The sequence below is a fragment of the Geotrypetes seraphini genome, chromosome 1, assembly GCF_902459505.1.
Source record: "Geotrypetes seraphini chromosome 1, aGeoSer1.1, whole genome shotgun sequence".
NCBI classification, from domain to species: domain Eukaryota; kingdom Metazoa; phylum Chordata; class Amphibia; order Gymnophiona; family Dermophiidae; genus Geotrypetes; species Geotrypetes seraphini.
The window spans coordinates 214,266,225-214,280,479 of NC_047084.1; the positions used below are offsets into that span (position 1 = coordinate 214,266,225).

The 14,255-nt window shown below is 42.7% G+C and overlaps 1 protein-coding gene across 2 annotated transcripts in view; it reads left to right on the plus strand.

The window, feature by feature from the left end:
- Positions 1-617: 617 nt before the first annotated feature.
- The window catches only part of OCIAD2 (OCIA domain containing 2), a 34,943-nt gene continuing 21,305 nt past the window's right edge, over positions 618-14,255 (plus strand). The window contains exons 1-2 of one of the 2 annotated variants that reach the window (XM_033945746.1): positions 618-907; positions 12,008-12,104. In XM_033945746.1, coding sequence (XP_033801637.1) covers positions 851-907; positions 12,008-12,104 — 154 coding nt within the window. In that variant the 5' untranslated portion in view covers positions 618-850. The remainder of the gene's footprint in view (positions 908-12,007; positions 12,105-14,255) is intronic. The other variant, XM_033945738.1, reaches the window with a different exon arrangement.

Below are 14,255 nucleotides of genomic sequence, written 5' to 3' on the forward strand. Positions count from 1 at the left end.
AGGATAAACAGAATAGAATTATTGCAATTATTAAATAATTATTACAATTAATGTAATTTCTATTTAGGAAATGTATCTACCAAATAGTACAGTTTTCATTTCTTTCCGAAAAGTGCTGTAGGTCATCTTAGCTACACTAACGTAATTACCAAACCAGGACTGCTGTTTACTTGCTTGAAACATAAAAGTCCTACCCAAAAATGACCTGTAAGGTAGCTAGAATTGTAGCTTCTGTTCCATGCAGGTTCAGCGCCATAGGAATGATAAAATAGTAGTAATTAAAAAAATAGAAGCTATATTAAACTTCTACTGAGAATTAAATAAAAATTAAAAAAAAAAAAGTTATAAAATGCACGAATCAGAACCCCAGACATCTCCCTTCCCCCCCCCTATATGCATAATGTACATGTAAGGGGGGATACCTTGGGGAGGCTTTGTTTCTGTTCCAGCACTCCGCTTGTATTGGACCACTTTTGATTTACAGATGTTTGTTGTTGTGCCCTGTTGGGCGGTGTATTTTCACTGTTAATAAAAATACGATTAAAAAAAAAAATAAAATGCACGAATCCCTCCCTCCACCCGCATAGGCTGGCATGATGGACTTACGGGGAGGGAGTTTTGGTACACGCCCCGCGCCCCGTTCTACCTTAGTAGGTCAACTTTGCTCTACTCAGGGGATAATGAAGCGGTGCTCGCTGGTCTGCGCATGCTCGCTAGGTGAGCCTTCCGACTGGGATTAGAGTAAACGAAAGTACTGAGTTTAAAACGCCGCTTCCAGCCCGTCAGTAAGCAAATCTGCCGCAAAGTAGCTTGTGTACCAGGATCTGGCGTTCGCCTTCTAGCACGCGATATGGCTTCCCCACCCACACAGGCTCCAGTGGTGCAGCCTGAAGCTGGGAAAAAGCAAGTAAGTGAGCAGCAGGCCACAGCTGGCTCGGTTACTTCAGGAACTTGCGATAGCTAGAGGGCTTCTTTTTAATCTTAATATTTATTTTTCTTGTGCTAAGGGTTCACAATCTTATAGTTTTATTGCGCATTTTTGGGTGGGTTGTAAATATTTGTAAGAATTCAAAGTTTGACTGTACAGCGTCCAATCATGTGCAAATGACATGGTTTTCTGTTCATCCAGGGATTTAAATTTGTCAAGCAGTTTCTTTCATTTTAGGTTGGTGGAGAAATTTGTATTCAAATTGGAATCATAGAACCTAACTTTTGGGCAGATTGGATGGACTGTTCAGGTCTTTATCTGCTGTCATTTACTGTGTTATTACTGGGGATGCTATACCTCCCCCTCCTTAAAAAAATTTTTTTTAGAGGCTGTTCAAGCACCCACAGAATTGGTTCCTTTGATTGGTATAATAACTTCTCATGTGCCGCTGAAGTAATAGGTTTAGTGATTACAGTAAACTTTGAAAGTAGTAAGAAACACGAGTGATGCAATTATTAGGTGAGGCTGGGCTGGTGTCAGGTCAAAAGCACGCCGGGACAAAGGTGCGCGCAGACAATTGAGCGCATCGCGGAGGTGCACGCCGCAGAAAATTACTGTTTTTAGGGCTCCGACGGGGGGGGCGTGGGGAGGAACCCCCCCCACTTTACTTAATAGAGATCGCGCTGCATTGTGGGGGCATTGTGGGGGGTTTGGGGGGTTGTAACCCCCCACATTAAGTAAAATGGGGGGGCTCCCCAACAAAAACCCCTGTCGGAGCCCCTAAAAACTGTAATTTTCTTTGGCGCGTGCCTCCGTCTTGCGCTCAGTTGTCGGCGCGCACCTTTGTCTTTCGCGGGGTTGTCTATGAACCGGCTGGGCTAGGTCACAGCTCCTGACAGGTGGGGAGAATAGCAGCAGTCAAAACTAGAGAGTTGCGCGGGGGCAGAAATCCCACCCTTCCCCACCAAAGTTCCACCCGTCCCCGTGAGGACTCCCACCCATCCCCGCGAGGAATCCCTCCATCCCCACCCGTCCCCGCGAGGAATCCCCTCCGTTTCCGCCCGTCCCCGTGAGGAAACCCCTCCGTCCCCGCGAGGAATCCCCTCCATCCCCGCCAGTCCCTATAAACTACAGAAATAGTTATTTCATTTAATTATGCTACTGAATTAAAGGCTCTGGTAGAAACCCATTTAAAAATAAGCAAAAAGACTTTATTAATTTGGAAATATTAATTGGGAAGAATACATACTTTGTAAACGGGTTTCTACCAGAGCCTCTAATGTTTATAAATTTTTATCAACACAACTAATATACTACTTTATCCTGAAGCAAAAAAAAAAAGAAAATAATTTTTTTCCTACCTTTGTTGCCTGGTTTCTGCTTTCCTCATGTTCTCATTCAATTCCTTCCATCCACTGTCTCTCTTCTCTCTGCGTCTTCCATTTGCTCTGTTACTGTGCCTCTCCCTTTCTCCCCCCTCCCAAATTGGTCTGGCACCCATCTTCTTCCCTCCGCTCCCCCCATAGTCTGGCATCTCTGTCTTCTTCCCTGCCAGCGTCTTCTCCCCACTCTCTCTTCCCCATTTCCTTTCAGCGTCCTTCTCCCCCCCCCCATCTTCCCCGTGTCCTGTCAGGCAGCATCCTTCTCCCCCCTCTGTCTTCCCCATGTCCTTTCAGCATCCTTCTCCCCCCTCAGTCTTCCCCATGTCCTTTCAGCGTCCTTCTCCCCCCCATCTTCACCGTGTCCTGTCAGGCAGCATCCTTCTCCCGCCTCTGTCTTCCCCATGTCCTTTCAGCATCCTTCTCCCCCCCTCTGTCTTCCCCATGTCCTTTCAGCGTCCTTCTCCCCCCGTCTTCCCCATGTCCTTTCAGCGTCCTTCTCCCCCCGTCTTCCCCATGTTCTTTCAGCGTCCTTCTCCCCCCGTCTTCCCCATATCCTTTCAGCGTCCTTCTCCCCCCGTCTTCCCCATATCCTTTCAGCGTCCTTCTCCCCCCGTCTTCCCCATGTCCTTTCAGCGTCCTTCTCTCCCGTCTTCCCCATGCCCTTTCAACGTCCTTCTTCTCCCCGTCTTCCCATGTCCTTTCAGCGTCCTTCTTCCCCCCGTCTTCCCATGCGCTTTCAGCGTCCTTCTCCACCCCTTTGTCTTCCCCATGTGCTTTCAGCGTCCTACTCCACCCCTTTGTCTTCCCCATGTGCTTTCAGCGTCCTTCTCCCCCCTCTGTCTTCCCCATGTGCTTTCAGCATCCTTCTCCCCCCTCCCATTTTCCCCATGTCATTTCAGTGTCCTTCTTCACCCCTTTGTCTTCCCCAGTGCTTTCAGCGGCCTTCTCCCCCCTCAGTTTTACCCATTTCCCTTAAGCGTCTTTTCTTCTCCACTCCACCTTTCCTCCCTTTCTCCCTCCCTGCCCCTTACCTTTGTGGCGCTTCCCCACCTGACCGACAACAGAACAGGCCCGGTCGGACAAACCTCCCTGTCCTGTAGCCGCGAATCTAAATTACCTTCTTACAGCAGCTGGAGTATTGAAGCTGCTGTAAGAAGGTAATTTAGATTCGCGGCTACAGGGCAGGGAGGTATGTTGGCCGGGCCTGTTGTCGGTCGGTCGGGGGAAGCGCCAAAAGGGTAAGGGGACCTGACCGGCTGTGCACACTCCCCCCATGGCTGCACCGGTGACTGATCTCCCCCCCCTCTCCATTGCCTTCTCCCTACCTGCCCTGCCGCACACAGCCGACCGGAAGTATTCCCAAAGGGGGAACCCGTGGGATCCCCGCGAGTCCCGCGGGATTCCCGTCGTCCCCATTCCCGTGCAGCTCTCTAGTCAAAACAGAAAACAATAGGTCCTAATAGCTTCATTAACTCGATGAACCCACAGCACATACAGAATTTGATTTTGATTATGTATTTGTACAGCACGGATGGTATTGGGATGATAATCATGATTGCTGAGTTTATTAAAAAGCTGGCGGTTTGTCTAGGACAGGGGTGTCAAGGTCCCTCCTCGAGGGCCGCAATCCAGTCGGGTTTTCAGGATTTCCCCAATGAATATGCATGAGATCTATCTGCATGCACTGTTTTCATTGTATGCTAATATATCTCAATGGGGAAATCCTGAAAACCCGACTGGATTGCGGCCCTCGAGGAGGGACTTTAACACCCCTGGTCTAGGATGTGCAATATTATTGTGCTCTGTCAAGAAATAATTTATAAATATGTGGTATGTCTAGCCTGTAATAAAAGATCTAGCTGGGCTTAGTCCATTGCTATTGCAGATTTTCTATAGATGTGCCTTTTCAGGGATTTTTGAAGTTGTCATTTTGGATCAAGCAAGGTTGCTAACTTATGAAAATCCTGTTTGCTAACAGCTGACTAGATTTTTGCTTAATTACAAACCTAACTGCTTACTGTTGGCATTTTGGGGTAGTGGTGTAAAGTGGGGTTTTTTTTCTAATAAAATTACACAGCAATATATACTGTGTGTGTGTATTTATACATGCACCATGTGTATATGTTCCTGGGGACATAGTTTGGGCAGAGCAGTGGTGGAGTTGTGTGTTTGTATGCTACAGGTGTAAATATGCAGACTGATTAAAGGGAATATATTAAGAAAAAAAAAAAAAAAAAATCACTCACTCGAACTATTAAACTCTCTCCTTATACACTTTTCACAGTCATTCTTAAACGTGAAAAAATATGCTCAGAGACATGGAGGCAAAAACAAGGGGCCGAGGCCCCGATAATATCGCCTCACCACCCAGTCATTGCATATATTCCAGTAGTATAAGTATGCTTTTCTTCGCTGCCCAAAGCAGTCAAAAACTGTTCTTATGCCACTATGAACTTTTAAACAAAAGACTTATCTTAGTCAGGGGTTCCAACGTGGCCCGTTTCGATCCTGCTTCAGGGAACCGGATTTTAAATTCAAAAACTCACAGGGTGGTGGTGTCTCGAAAAATGTCAGAGGACGTTTCTAAAAAGCTAACTCCTCCACCAATTCTTAACAGGTGTAAATATGTGCATTTTATTGGGTCTGGATTTGGAAGCTTACTTTATGAAAGCACAGAGGCATCTATGTTGCTTTTATCAAATAGGTAAAGGGGATGGGACTTGATATACTGGTTATAATCGGAGGTTTACGTATTTTAGACAGGTACTCATTTTGTACCTGGGGCTATGAAGAATTAAGTGACTTGTCCAGTCTCACAACCTTTGGGTGCTGAGGCAGCTGCTCTAACTACTAGACTCTTCACATAAGCATTCTGCTTTCTTAAGAGACCCGAGAAATAGTTCTGGACTTCCACTAACTGTAGCCTCGCAGAGCTAGAGCCTGTGCTATAAAAATCTGGCCATTTTACCAGTCTAAGCTTTGGATTTTGTTTTCAGATTTGTAGAAAAGGATACAAGATAGGCCATATATAACTTATTTTTATGTCTTTATAGTATTAAGAGTACCACAAAAGTTGCAGGTTGCCATATGCTTAAAAAGAAAAGAACAGATTTTAGTAATAATTCAGACTCGAGATACCATTTGGAAGGTTGATCTTCCTAAATTTTTGCTTTTTTTTTTTTTTTTGCCCACATTGCCCATTCCAAGCAAAAAAAAAAAAAAAAAGGGATTAGAAAACCTAAAGTAAAATGAGTTTTACTTCAGTCCAGTAAAGAAAGGGGAAGGGTGAGACTCCCTAGTCCACGTATATATCATTGAGCTGAGATATTGAAAGCCATGAGTGAATATTACACTGAACACCCTTCAATACACTGGGTTAGATTAGAGAGGAGTTGTCTATATCCATGCTCAGTGTTTCAAGTTGGGAGGGCACAAACTCGGGCCCCCAACACCAAGATTCTAAAATACAAGATCACATATTTTTATCCCAGGACAAGTAGGCAACATATTCTCACATCCAGGTGATGCCATCCACAGAGCCCAATATGGACAGTGCAAAAAGTGTACTGTCACTTTAAAACTCTTCAGAGTCTCAAGACTGTCTGTATGGTGGATGCACTGATTTTCTTCCCAAATCCCTCCCAACATTAGCTTGTTTCCATGGAGCTGAGAAGCTGTGATTTTTTGGAGTTCTTCCAAGTGTATCAAATTGTTTAACTATTTTTTCCTTTCTATTATTATTTTTGTAGTTTATTCTCTTGAAATGTCTTCCTTATTTTACTCTTGGTACCATAAATATTTTTCATATTTACCATTTTTTGGTTTTCGAGCCTTCTGGCACCTCACAGCCTATTTTCAGGCTGGGAGCATCAACAAATTTTTGGGCATTCCATCTACTCGACCTCATTGGACCGTTGAGTCCTTTGAACTCGTGTCAGCAGTTTCTCTCTCAATGTCTAAACCGTCCAATTGCTTCAAATGGTGTACTTGGTATAACAGGACCGTATTAGTTACTGACCCCCATAACTGGTGTGTTCAGTGCCTCGGTCTGTCCCACCATCCAGAGTCTTGCATCTTTTGTTTTGCTCTGCAGTTTACCAAAGGCTTCATTTCATCCTTGTCTTTTGAGACTCTAAAGGGCTGAGCCGTTGAACACGGGGTTTCTTGTGGCCATGGCTTTAGCTTGGTGGTTTTCTGAGTTGCAGGCCTTGTTCGGCGGGGATTCCTATTTCTGATTGACAAAATCTGGGGTGTTAGTTTGGACGGTACCACAATTTCTTTCTAAGGAGGTGTCATCCTTTCTTTTATGACACTCTCACTTTTCCTTCCTTCTTCCTGGGAGGAGAAATGGGGAGATGTGCTTTTATTCACTGCATTTTTTTGAAAGTGAGTAGCGTTCTCCGCGAACTAGGTTTCTAACGACTTTTGGTTGTTTAGATCACCTTTCTGTATTCTTCAAGGGACGCCTCAAATGTATGGCGGCGACCAATGCATCCATCGCTCAATGGATCCAGGAGGACATTATTTATGCTTGCTTGATGGCAGGGAAGCAGTTGGTGAAAGAACATCATGACCATTCCGCCAGAACAATGGCTACTTCTTGGACTTGGTCCAGAGGTTTTTTTCCTTGGAGGAGTTTTGTCTCGCAGCTACTTGGTCTTCCAAGAGTGCTTTATTTCAGCATTACCGGTTGGATGTGAGGGCGCATGCGGTGGATGTGCTTAATGCTTCGGTTGTTGCGGAGGTGGCATTTGCTTCCCACCCAGATTGAGGATTGCTTTGCTACATCCCATTGGTCATCTGCTGCTGTTGCTAAGAAAGGAAAAATTATGTTCTTACCTGTTAATTTTCTTTCCTTTAGACACAGCAGATGAATCCAGAGCCCCACCCTTTCTGGATATTGTATATTGGTTGTTTCTTTTGCAACTTTCGAAGTTTGTTGTTATTGATGGTTTTTATTCTGTATTATTGCCTTTTGAGATTTGTTATGGGAAAGAAGTTTTTTATGTGCTATGCTTATTGATGGTTACAGTTGCTTGGGCAAGGAGCTATACTAAAGATACAGGAGGAGTGCCAGCCAATAGGACCACCTGTTAATCAGTTTCTCTCTCCGCCTGCTGGTAGATGTGTGCTATCCAATTGGTCTCTGGATTCATCTGCTGCTTCTAAAGGAAAGAAAATTAACAGGTAAGAACATAATTTTTCCTTCTTCCAGACACTGAAGTTAGAACATAAGAATAGCCTTACTGGGTCAGACTACTGGTCCATCAAGCCCAGTACCCAGTTCTCAGGGTGGCCAATCCAGGTCACTAGTACCTGGCCAAAACCCAAAGAGTAGCAATATTTCATGCTACCGATCCAGGGCAAGCAGTTCATCCTCTCAATCCCGGTATTCTTCAGCTTGACATTGACGTTCATCTCCAGCAACATCCCAGAGTAATTTTCAATGCACAACTGTCATCTTGATGTTGTTTGTCTCCCAGATAAAATATTGAGGACTGAGGACTCTGACTCTGACATATCTCACATATCTTTTTCTGATTACCCAAAACTGTCTGTAGAGGAGTTCTATGGAATTCCATCAGATCATCCTCTCCACTTCCTCACAGAAGATCACCACCAGAAGGAAATTATTTTACTAAGTTCATTAGATACATGGAGCAGTCTCCACCAATCAAAATGGAGTCAGTTGGAGCCTAGAGAAGAACATTTTGATATTTTTGGATCATAAGGCATGGACAAAAGTTTACCTCAAATTCCTTTTCTGCAATCTCATGAAGGATGCTATGTTTAAGAACTGGGACATTCCTCTTCTAGTCCCAGTAGCTCCATGCAAACTGGACACTTTATACAGAATCCAATCTTGTCTGGAATTCAATGAACCCTAGTTACAATATTGGTTTCTATTTGTTGGCAGCTCTCAAGAAAGCAAGTAGCTCAAGAACATAAGCCAGTACACTACCTAATAGAGAGGGAAGAACCCTAGACAAGTTTGGACGTAGGGTTTTTTGAAGCACTATGCTGTCTAGTAGAATTCTCAATTATAATTTTTATATGACATTCTACATGAAGCAACTGATTCAGAAATTTGGCTAATCTTGAGCACCAAACACATTTCAACATGAAGACCACTTAAACACATTTCAACATATCTCCAGTGACCTGTTGGAGACAAAGTAGTAGATAGCCTTTTATGGCATGTCAAGAACATCAGCTGTCTCTTTTGCTATGAGGCGTCAAGCGTGGCTCAGAGTGTCTGATCTGGACGCTAATTTTCAAGAGCATCTAGCTAATATTCTTTGTCTTGGAGACTAATTGTTTGGAAATAAGAGAGACATGAAGACTAAATGGCTACCTTATCTTTTACTAAGACATCTAAACCTCGACCATCAAATCATTATAATCCTAAATGCTCATCATACTATCTCAGATGCAGATATAATCCATCATCCTGGTCTACTAAATCTCCTACTCGGAGGCATCCAAGGCAATATCATCCTAAAAAATCACAATCTCTGACTTGACAAAAGTCTTTCTAATAGAGAGCTTAGCCAACATTCCCCAACCTCTCCTTTCCACTCTCCTAATAGGAGATTGTCTCATTCATTGTTATCAATGTTGGTTCCTCTTAACAGATTGTTAGATCTTGCAAATAAACCTTGGTTATGCCCTTTGTCTCCACAAGAGACCTCCAAATCACCCTCCTAGAGAGTCTTCTTTATATTACCTTGAAAAAGATCTCCAACTTATTGCCATCGAACAAGTACCTCCTGTAGGAGATAGACTGAGAGTTCTACTCCAAGTATTTTCTCATACCAGAAAAGACTGGAGGGCTCTGTGCTCTCAACAAATACTTGATAAAGGATTTTTATTACATCTCTTGTAATAAAACTGGCTTTGCACTCTAGATCTGAGGCCTACACACACATTCCTATCCTCTTTGTCCACAAGAAATATCTTTGCTTTTGAGAGGGAAAATGCCATTTGCAGAACAGAGTGCTACCATTTGGACTAGCTTCAGCATCAATAGTAGTAGTCAAGGCCCAAACACCTTAAAAAATCTCATTGAGCCTTGAATGCAACTGTTCAGCTCTTAGTTGACTGCAAATCTGAGTAGTTCTTAAAAAAAAAAAAAATCTCATCTACAACCCATTCAAACTCTGCAGTTCATTGGAGCACTTCTGGACACAACCCAAGCTCGAGCATTTCTACCACAACAACTTAACACTGTGGCTCAAATCTGCCGGAAGGTCTCCTCCTTTTGTCACATCACAGTGCGTCAAAATGATGCATCTTCTAGGTCACATGTGTACAGTTTATAATAATAATAATAATAATTTTATTTTTATATACCGCCTAACCAAAAAATGATTCTAGGCGGTTTACAACAAATAAGCACAAGTCATACAGTAGAGAGAAATTTTAAAAGGAAAAAACAATTCAAAACAAAATACAATAAATAAGAATTGGTCCTACAGTAGAAAATATGATTTAAAAGAAAAATGCAATTTAAAAGAATGGTTCTAAGCAGATTACAACAAATAAGAACCGACCATACAGTAAAAATACAATTTAAAAGAAGATACATTGCATGATGGAAGCTTAGAATTATTATACAAAACAACCAGTTAGGATACAAATTTTTCAAACAGTTGGGTCTTCAATAGTTTTCTAAAATCAAGATAAGAAGAGGATAAGAAGAGGATCCTAGCATAATTTTACTGAACCAATCATTCAGTTTGGCAGCTTGAAAAGAAATCTTTTGTAACAACATAATTTAGCGGAAGGAAATGTAAACAGACAAACTGTGTATGACCTTATTTAGGTGGTTCAAAGATAAATGGGAAACAAAGTATCCAGGTGACAACCAAAAATTGATTTGTAACAAATGCAGGCAAACTTAAACAAAACTCTGGCCTCAATTGGCAGCAAGTGGAGTTTCAAATAATATGGTGTAATATGCTCCCATTTTTTCAATCCAAAGATCAATCGAACTGCGTTGTTTTGAACCACTCTCAATTTCCTTAAAAGCACCCAAATAAATAACATTACAATAATCAAGAATACTTTTATATAACTCTATATGCCTGTTGATATCTCAGGATACTTCAGTGGACACTTTTGACCCAATAGTCTCAAGCTATCCCAAAAATACAAGTAACCCCAACACTTCAGCAATCTCTTCAGTAGTGGTTATTACTGGCCAATCTGTCCAAGGACTTCCACACTCGCTAACTAACTAAAACTTTGTTTTATAGACTGGGTCATCAACCAAAAGGAGCTCAGCTCGGTTAACAGTAATGTAATATATAAACTTGATAAGGAAAAGTAGACTAGAATAGTTAGTTTCCAAAATATTTAGCAAACAAAAAGGTTTTCAGAGCTTTCCAGAATAAAGCAAAAGAACCTAAACTTCTTTAATGTAAGTGGTAAAACATTCCAGAATTTGGTTAATTTAAAAGCAAAAGAATTACTAAATCTCTTGAAGGTTCTGTTTTAACCACTGAGAGAGGGCAATGTGTAAGTTTTTTGAGAACTTCTGGCAAGATGGGACCTATGCACATTCCAGTCTAAAGGAATCAAAGTGATGAAAATGCCAAATAAGATCCTAAATGTAATACAAATGCACTTAGAATTGAATTCTGAGATACACTGGGAACCAATGTAATTAAGCCTATTCTGTTTTCTATCTTTTAACCAGTTCTTAATCCATAATAGGACATTACATCCTATCCCATGACTTTCTTATTTTTTTTTCATTAGGTACTTTATCAAATGCCTTTTGAAACTTCAAATAAAAGACCAGTTGTAGCCTGTATTTGAGGACCTCTGGCTTAAGGAAACCCTGTGACCTCCTTTGGATCACTTGTAGCCTGTAATGCCAGCCCCCAGAATATAGAAAAATGGTTACATAGGCCTTTTCAGAACTAAAAGATAGCCACATTTTGCTCTCTTTGGTAAGAACATGAAAAAAAAAATTGTATGCCTTTGTCTGCCCAAGTCAGAAAGGCCTTGGTAGTTGGGTCAGGCAGGAAATCATGATGATCACTCCCTTCTTGCTTATATGGGGTAAGCACAGGAGAGCATTTGTTTGTACATCATGTATTCTGCACAGGTTTAAAGTGCATATGTGTTTCTCAATCTCTAAACAAAAGTGCCATGGTTTAGAATGAAGATTATAACTAAAATGAGTGGCGGTCTCTAGATCAGTGACTGGATCAGAAATACTTCTTTATTTCTCAAATCATTAAATGATGCAGTACACATGCCCTGTTAATAGCTTGAGGTGTAAAAGGCCCAGCTCACCCTTGTATCTTGGAGTATCTTTGACACTGGGAACTTAGCACATTTCCAATTCCACAAGTATCTATGAAGTATCTATGAAGGGGATACTTAGAATGGGCAGACTTGGTGGGCTATAGCCCTTTTCTGCTGCTTTTTTCTATGTTTCTATGTTTCTAATTTAGCTAATTGTAAGTCAGATTTACTTATGAAATGTAAGGGAAATGTATAAAGCGACTTAGGGCTAACAACCATGTTTATACAAAATCTCTCCATCAGAGATCGAGTAGAACTGCCAATATGTAATTAATGATTCATTAATTAAAGGTTAGATATTAGATGAGTACAAGGCTTTTGATATTCAGCTTATAAACCAATACTCAGCGTGGTTCCCATAAATTTGATTTATTTTTAGGGTTGGCGTCATTGTCCTATATCCAATGCGCACATTGACAGAGAAGATGTAGCAAAGATTATACAGGAATGCAAGGAAGAAAGCTTCTGGCAAAGAGGTAACTCAAACTTATGATCTTACTTGGTAAGGTACTGAAACTGGTTTTAGCTAACAATTATCATGTGTATTTTGTGAGCGTATGAGTCATATGGGAGACTTCTTTTTTTTTTTTTTTACCCAATGATGTTCTGCATGAAACCAACATGACTTGAAATTTCCCATGTAGCCAGCCACATGGTTTGCCTAAAATGTTTTTGAAGCCTCTAAGACAATGTCCTGTGAACTTTGTCGAGCCATGGCACAGTAAATGGAGTGGCTGCGGCTTGCATCTGGAAGTGCACAGATGTTGCTGTGATACCATGTCTATGTTCGCACATGCGCATAGGCCCTCCAGACGGGCCTTGAGCCACTAGTGGGGGGTGCCAGCAGAGAAGAGGCACAGAGAGAAGAAGAGGTGCCAATGCTGGCTGATTGCCTACAGGACATGCCTCTTGCCCTGTAGGCAGTCAGCCAGTGCCGGTGCCTCTCCTCCTCCCTCCCAGTATGTCGCGGCACACCTGAAATCTCAGGAGGCACACAGTTTGTGATACATCACTCTAAGAACTCCACCTGAGGCCATTTGGAGTTTTGGCCAATGGCGGGGAGTTCACTGGCCCTGAAACTTCTATATAACATGGATCTTCTCCCTTTGTTGCCACTGGAACAGAACAGGGAGGCCACCAGCAGAGGGAACAAAGTGACTGACTCTCTCTCTTCTGTGCCTGCTTTCTAATCAAGAAATGTGTGATGAAGAGTAAGATTCACATGAGCCTGGCTGACCCCACATTGCAAGAGTCTCCAGCTTCCTGTCAGTGACTTGAGAAGGAAATAAGAGGGGTGTCAGGGGAGCAGTGTCTCCTTGCCTTAGTTTGATAAAAATCTGGTCCTCCAGTGTTACATGCTGGACTAGTTTTCAGGATATCCATAACAAATGTTTAAATTGGATATATTTGATTCAGAACCCATATTTGGTTACATAATTACACTATTCCAGTAGTTCTTAAAGGTGTTGTGGAGAACTCCCAGCCAGTTGGGTTTTCAAGATATCCCTAATGAGTATGCATGAGGCAGATTTGTATGTCTGTCACTTCTTATATATGCAAATCTGCCTCGTGCATATTCATTAGGGATATCTTGAAAATTTGACTGTCTGACTGGGGGTCCTCCAGGACATGTTGGTGTGTGTGTGGGGGGGGAGGGGGGATTGTGGGGTTCTTTGGGAGTCTCTTTGCAGGAACCACAATGGGACTTCCACATGGTGTTCATTGTGATGGTGTTTTGTTTTGTTTTTTACTGTTTTCTTTCTATTATATGATATGATGGGGCGTGGGGCTGGGATTTGATGGAGAAGTGTTTACTCTGTATTCCATATTGAGTTGTTGCTGTATCCCAGTGATTTCTACCTTTTGTCTGATTATTATTCAGATCGTATTGGTCCCAGGCTCCGGTTGTTTTCTGATAACTTGTTTGCGAGGGTCTCCTTCTTTCTTGTGCTAACCATCCATCTTCTATCTCTGTTCTCCCCTTCCTTTTCCCTTCCCTCCTCCAGAGGTGTGGTATCGTTCCTTTTTTTTCATCTCCATCCACAGATCCACCTTTTCTGAATTACCCTTTCATCCTTCATCTCTCTCTCCTTTCCCACCACCCCAGGGTCCACCATCTCTCCCTTTGTCTTCCCAACTACCCTCCTATCCAGTATCTCTATCCCCCCTCCACACCATCCCTTGTGTCCAAATTCTCTCCCTTTCTGTTCCCTCCCTAAATCCCATTGTTCACCATCTCTCTCCCTCTCCTGTTTTTAGATCCTTATTTCTTCTATCCTTCCCCCATCTTCCCTCTCCATGATCTCCCCCAAGTCCATCTCCTCCCTCCACCAAGTTCATTTCTCCCATCTATCTTCTCCCCATCTCTCCTCCAGTCCACCAGCTTCCCATCTCCCCTCTCCCTCCATCTACATTTTTTTATGGCACTCCTAAGCCACCACCACCACCACACCCCTGTACCTTTCCCAAAAAGAGTCCGGCAGGAGGGATGCATCTGGCCTGCCGGTGGCAGTAGTGCAGTGGCGTACCAAGGGTGGGGGCGGGAGGGGCAGTCCGCCCCAGGTGCCAGCCCTGAGGGGGTGCTCCCGGCTTTGCCGTTCAGTCCCCCCCACCCCCGAAGGACCGCT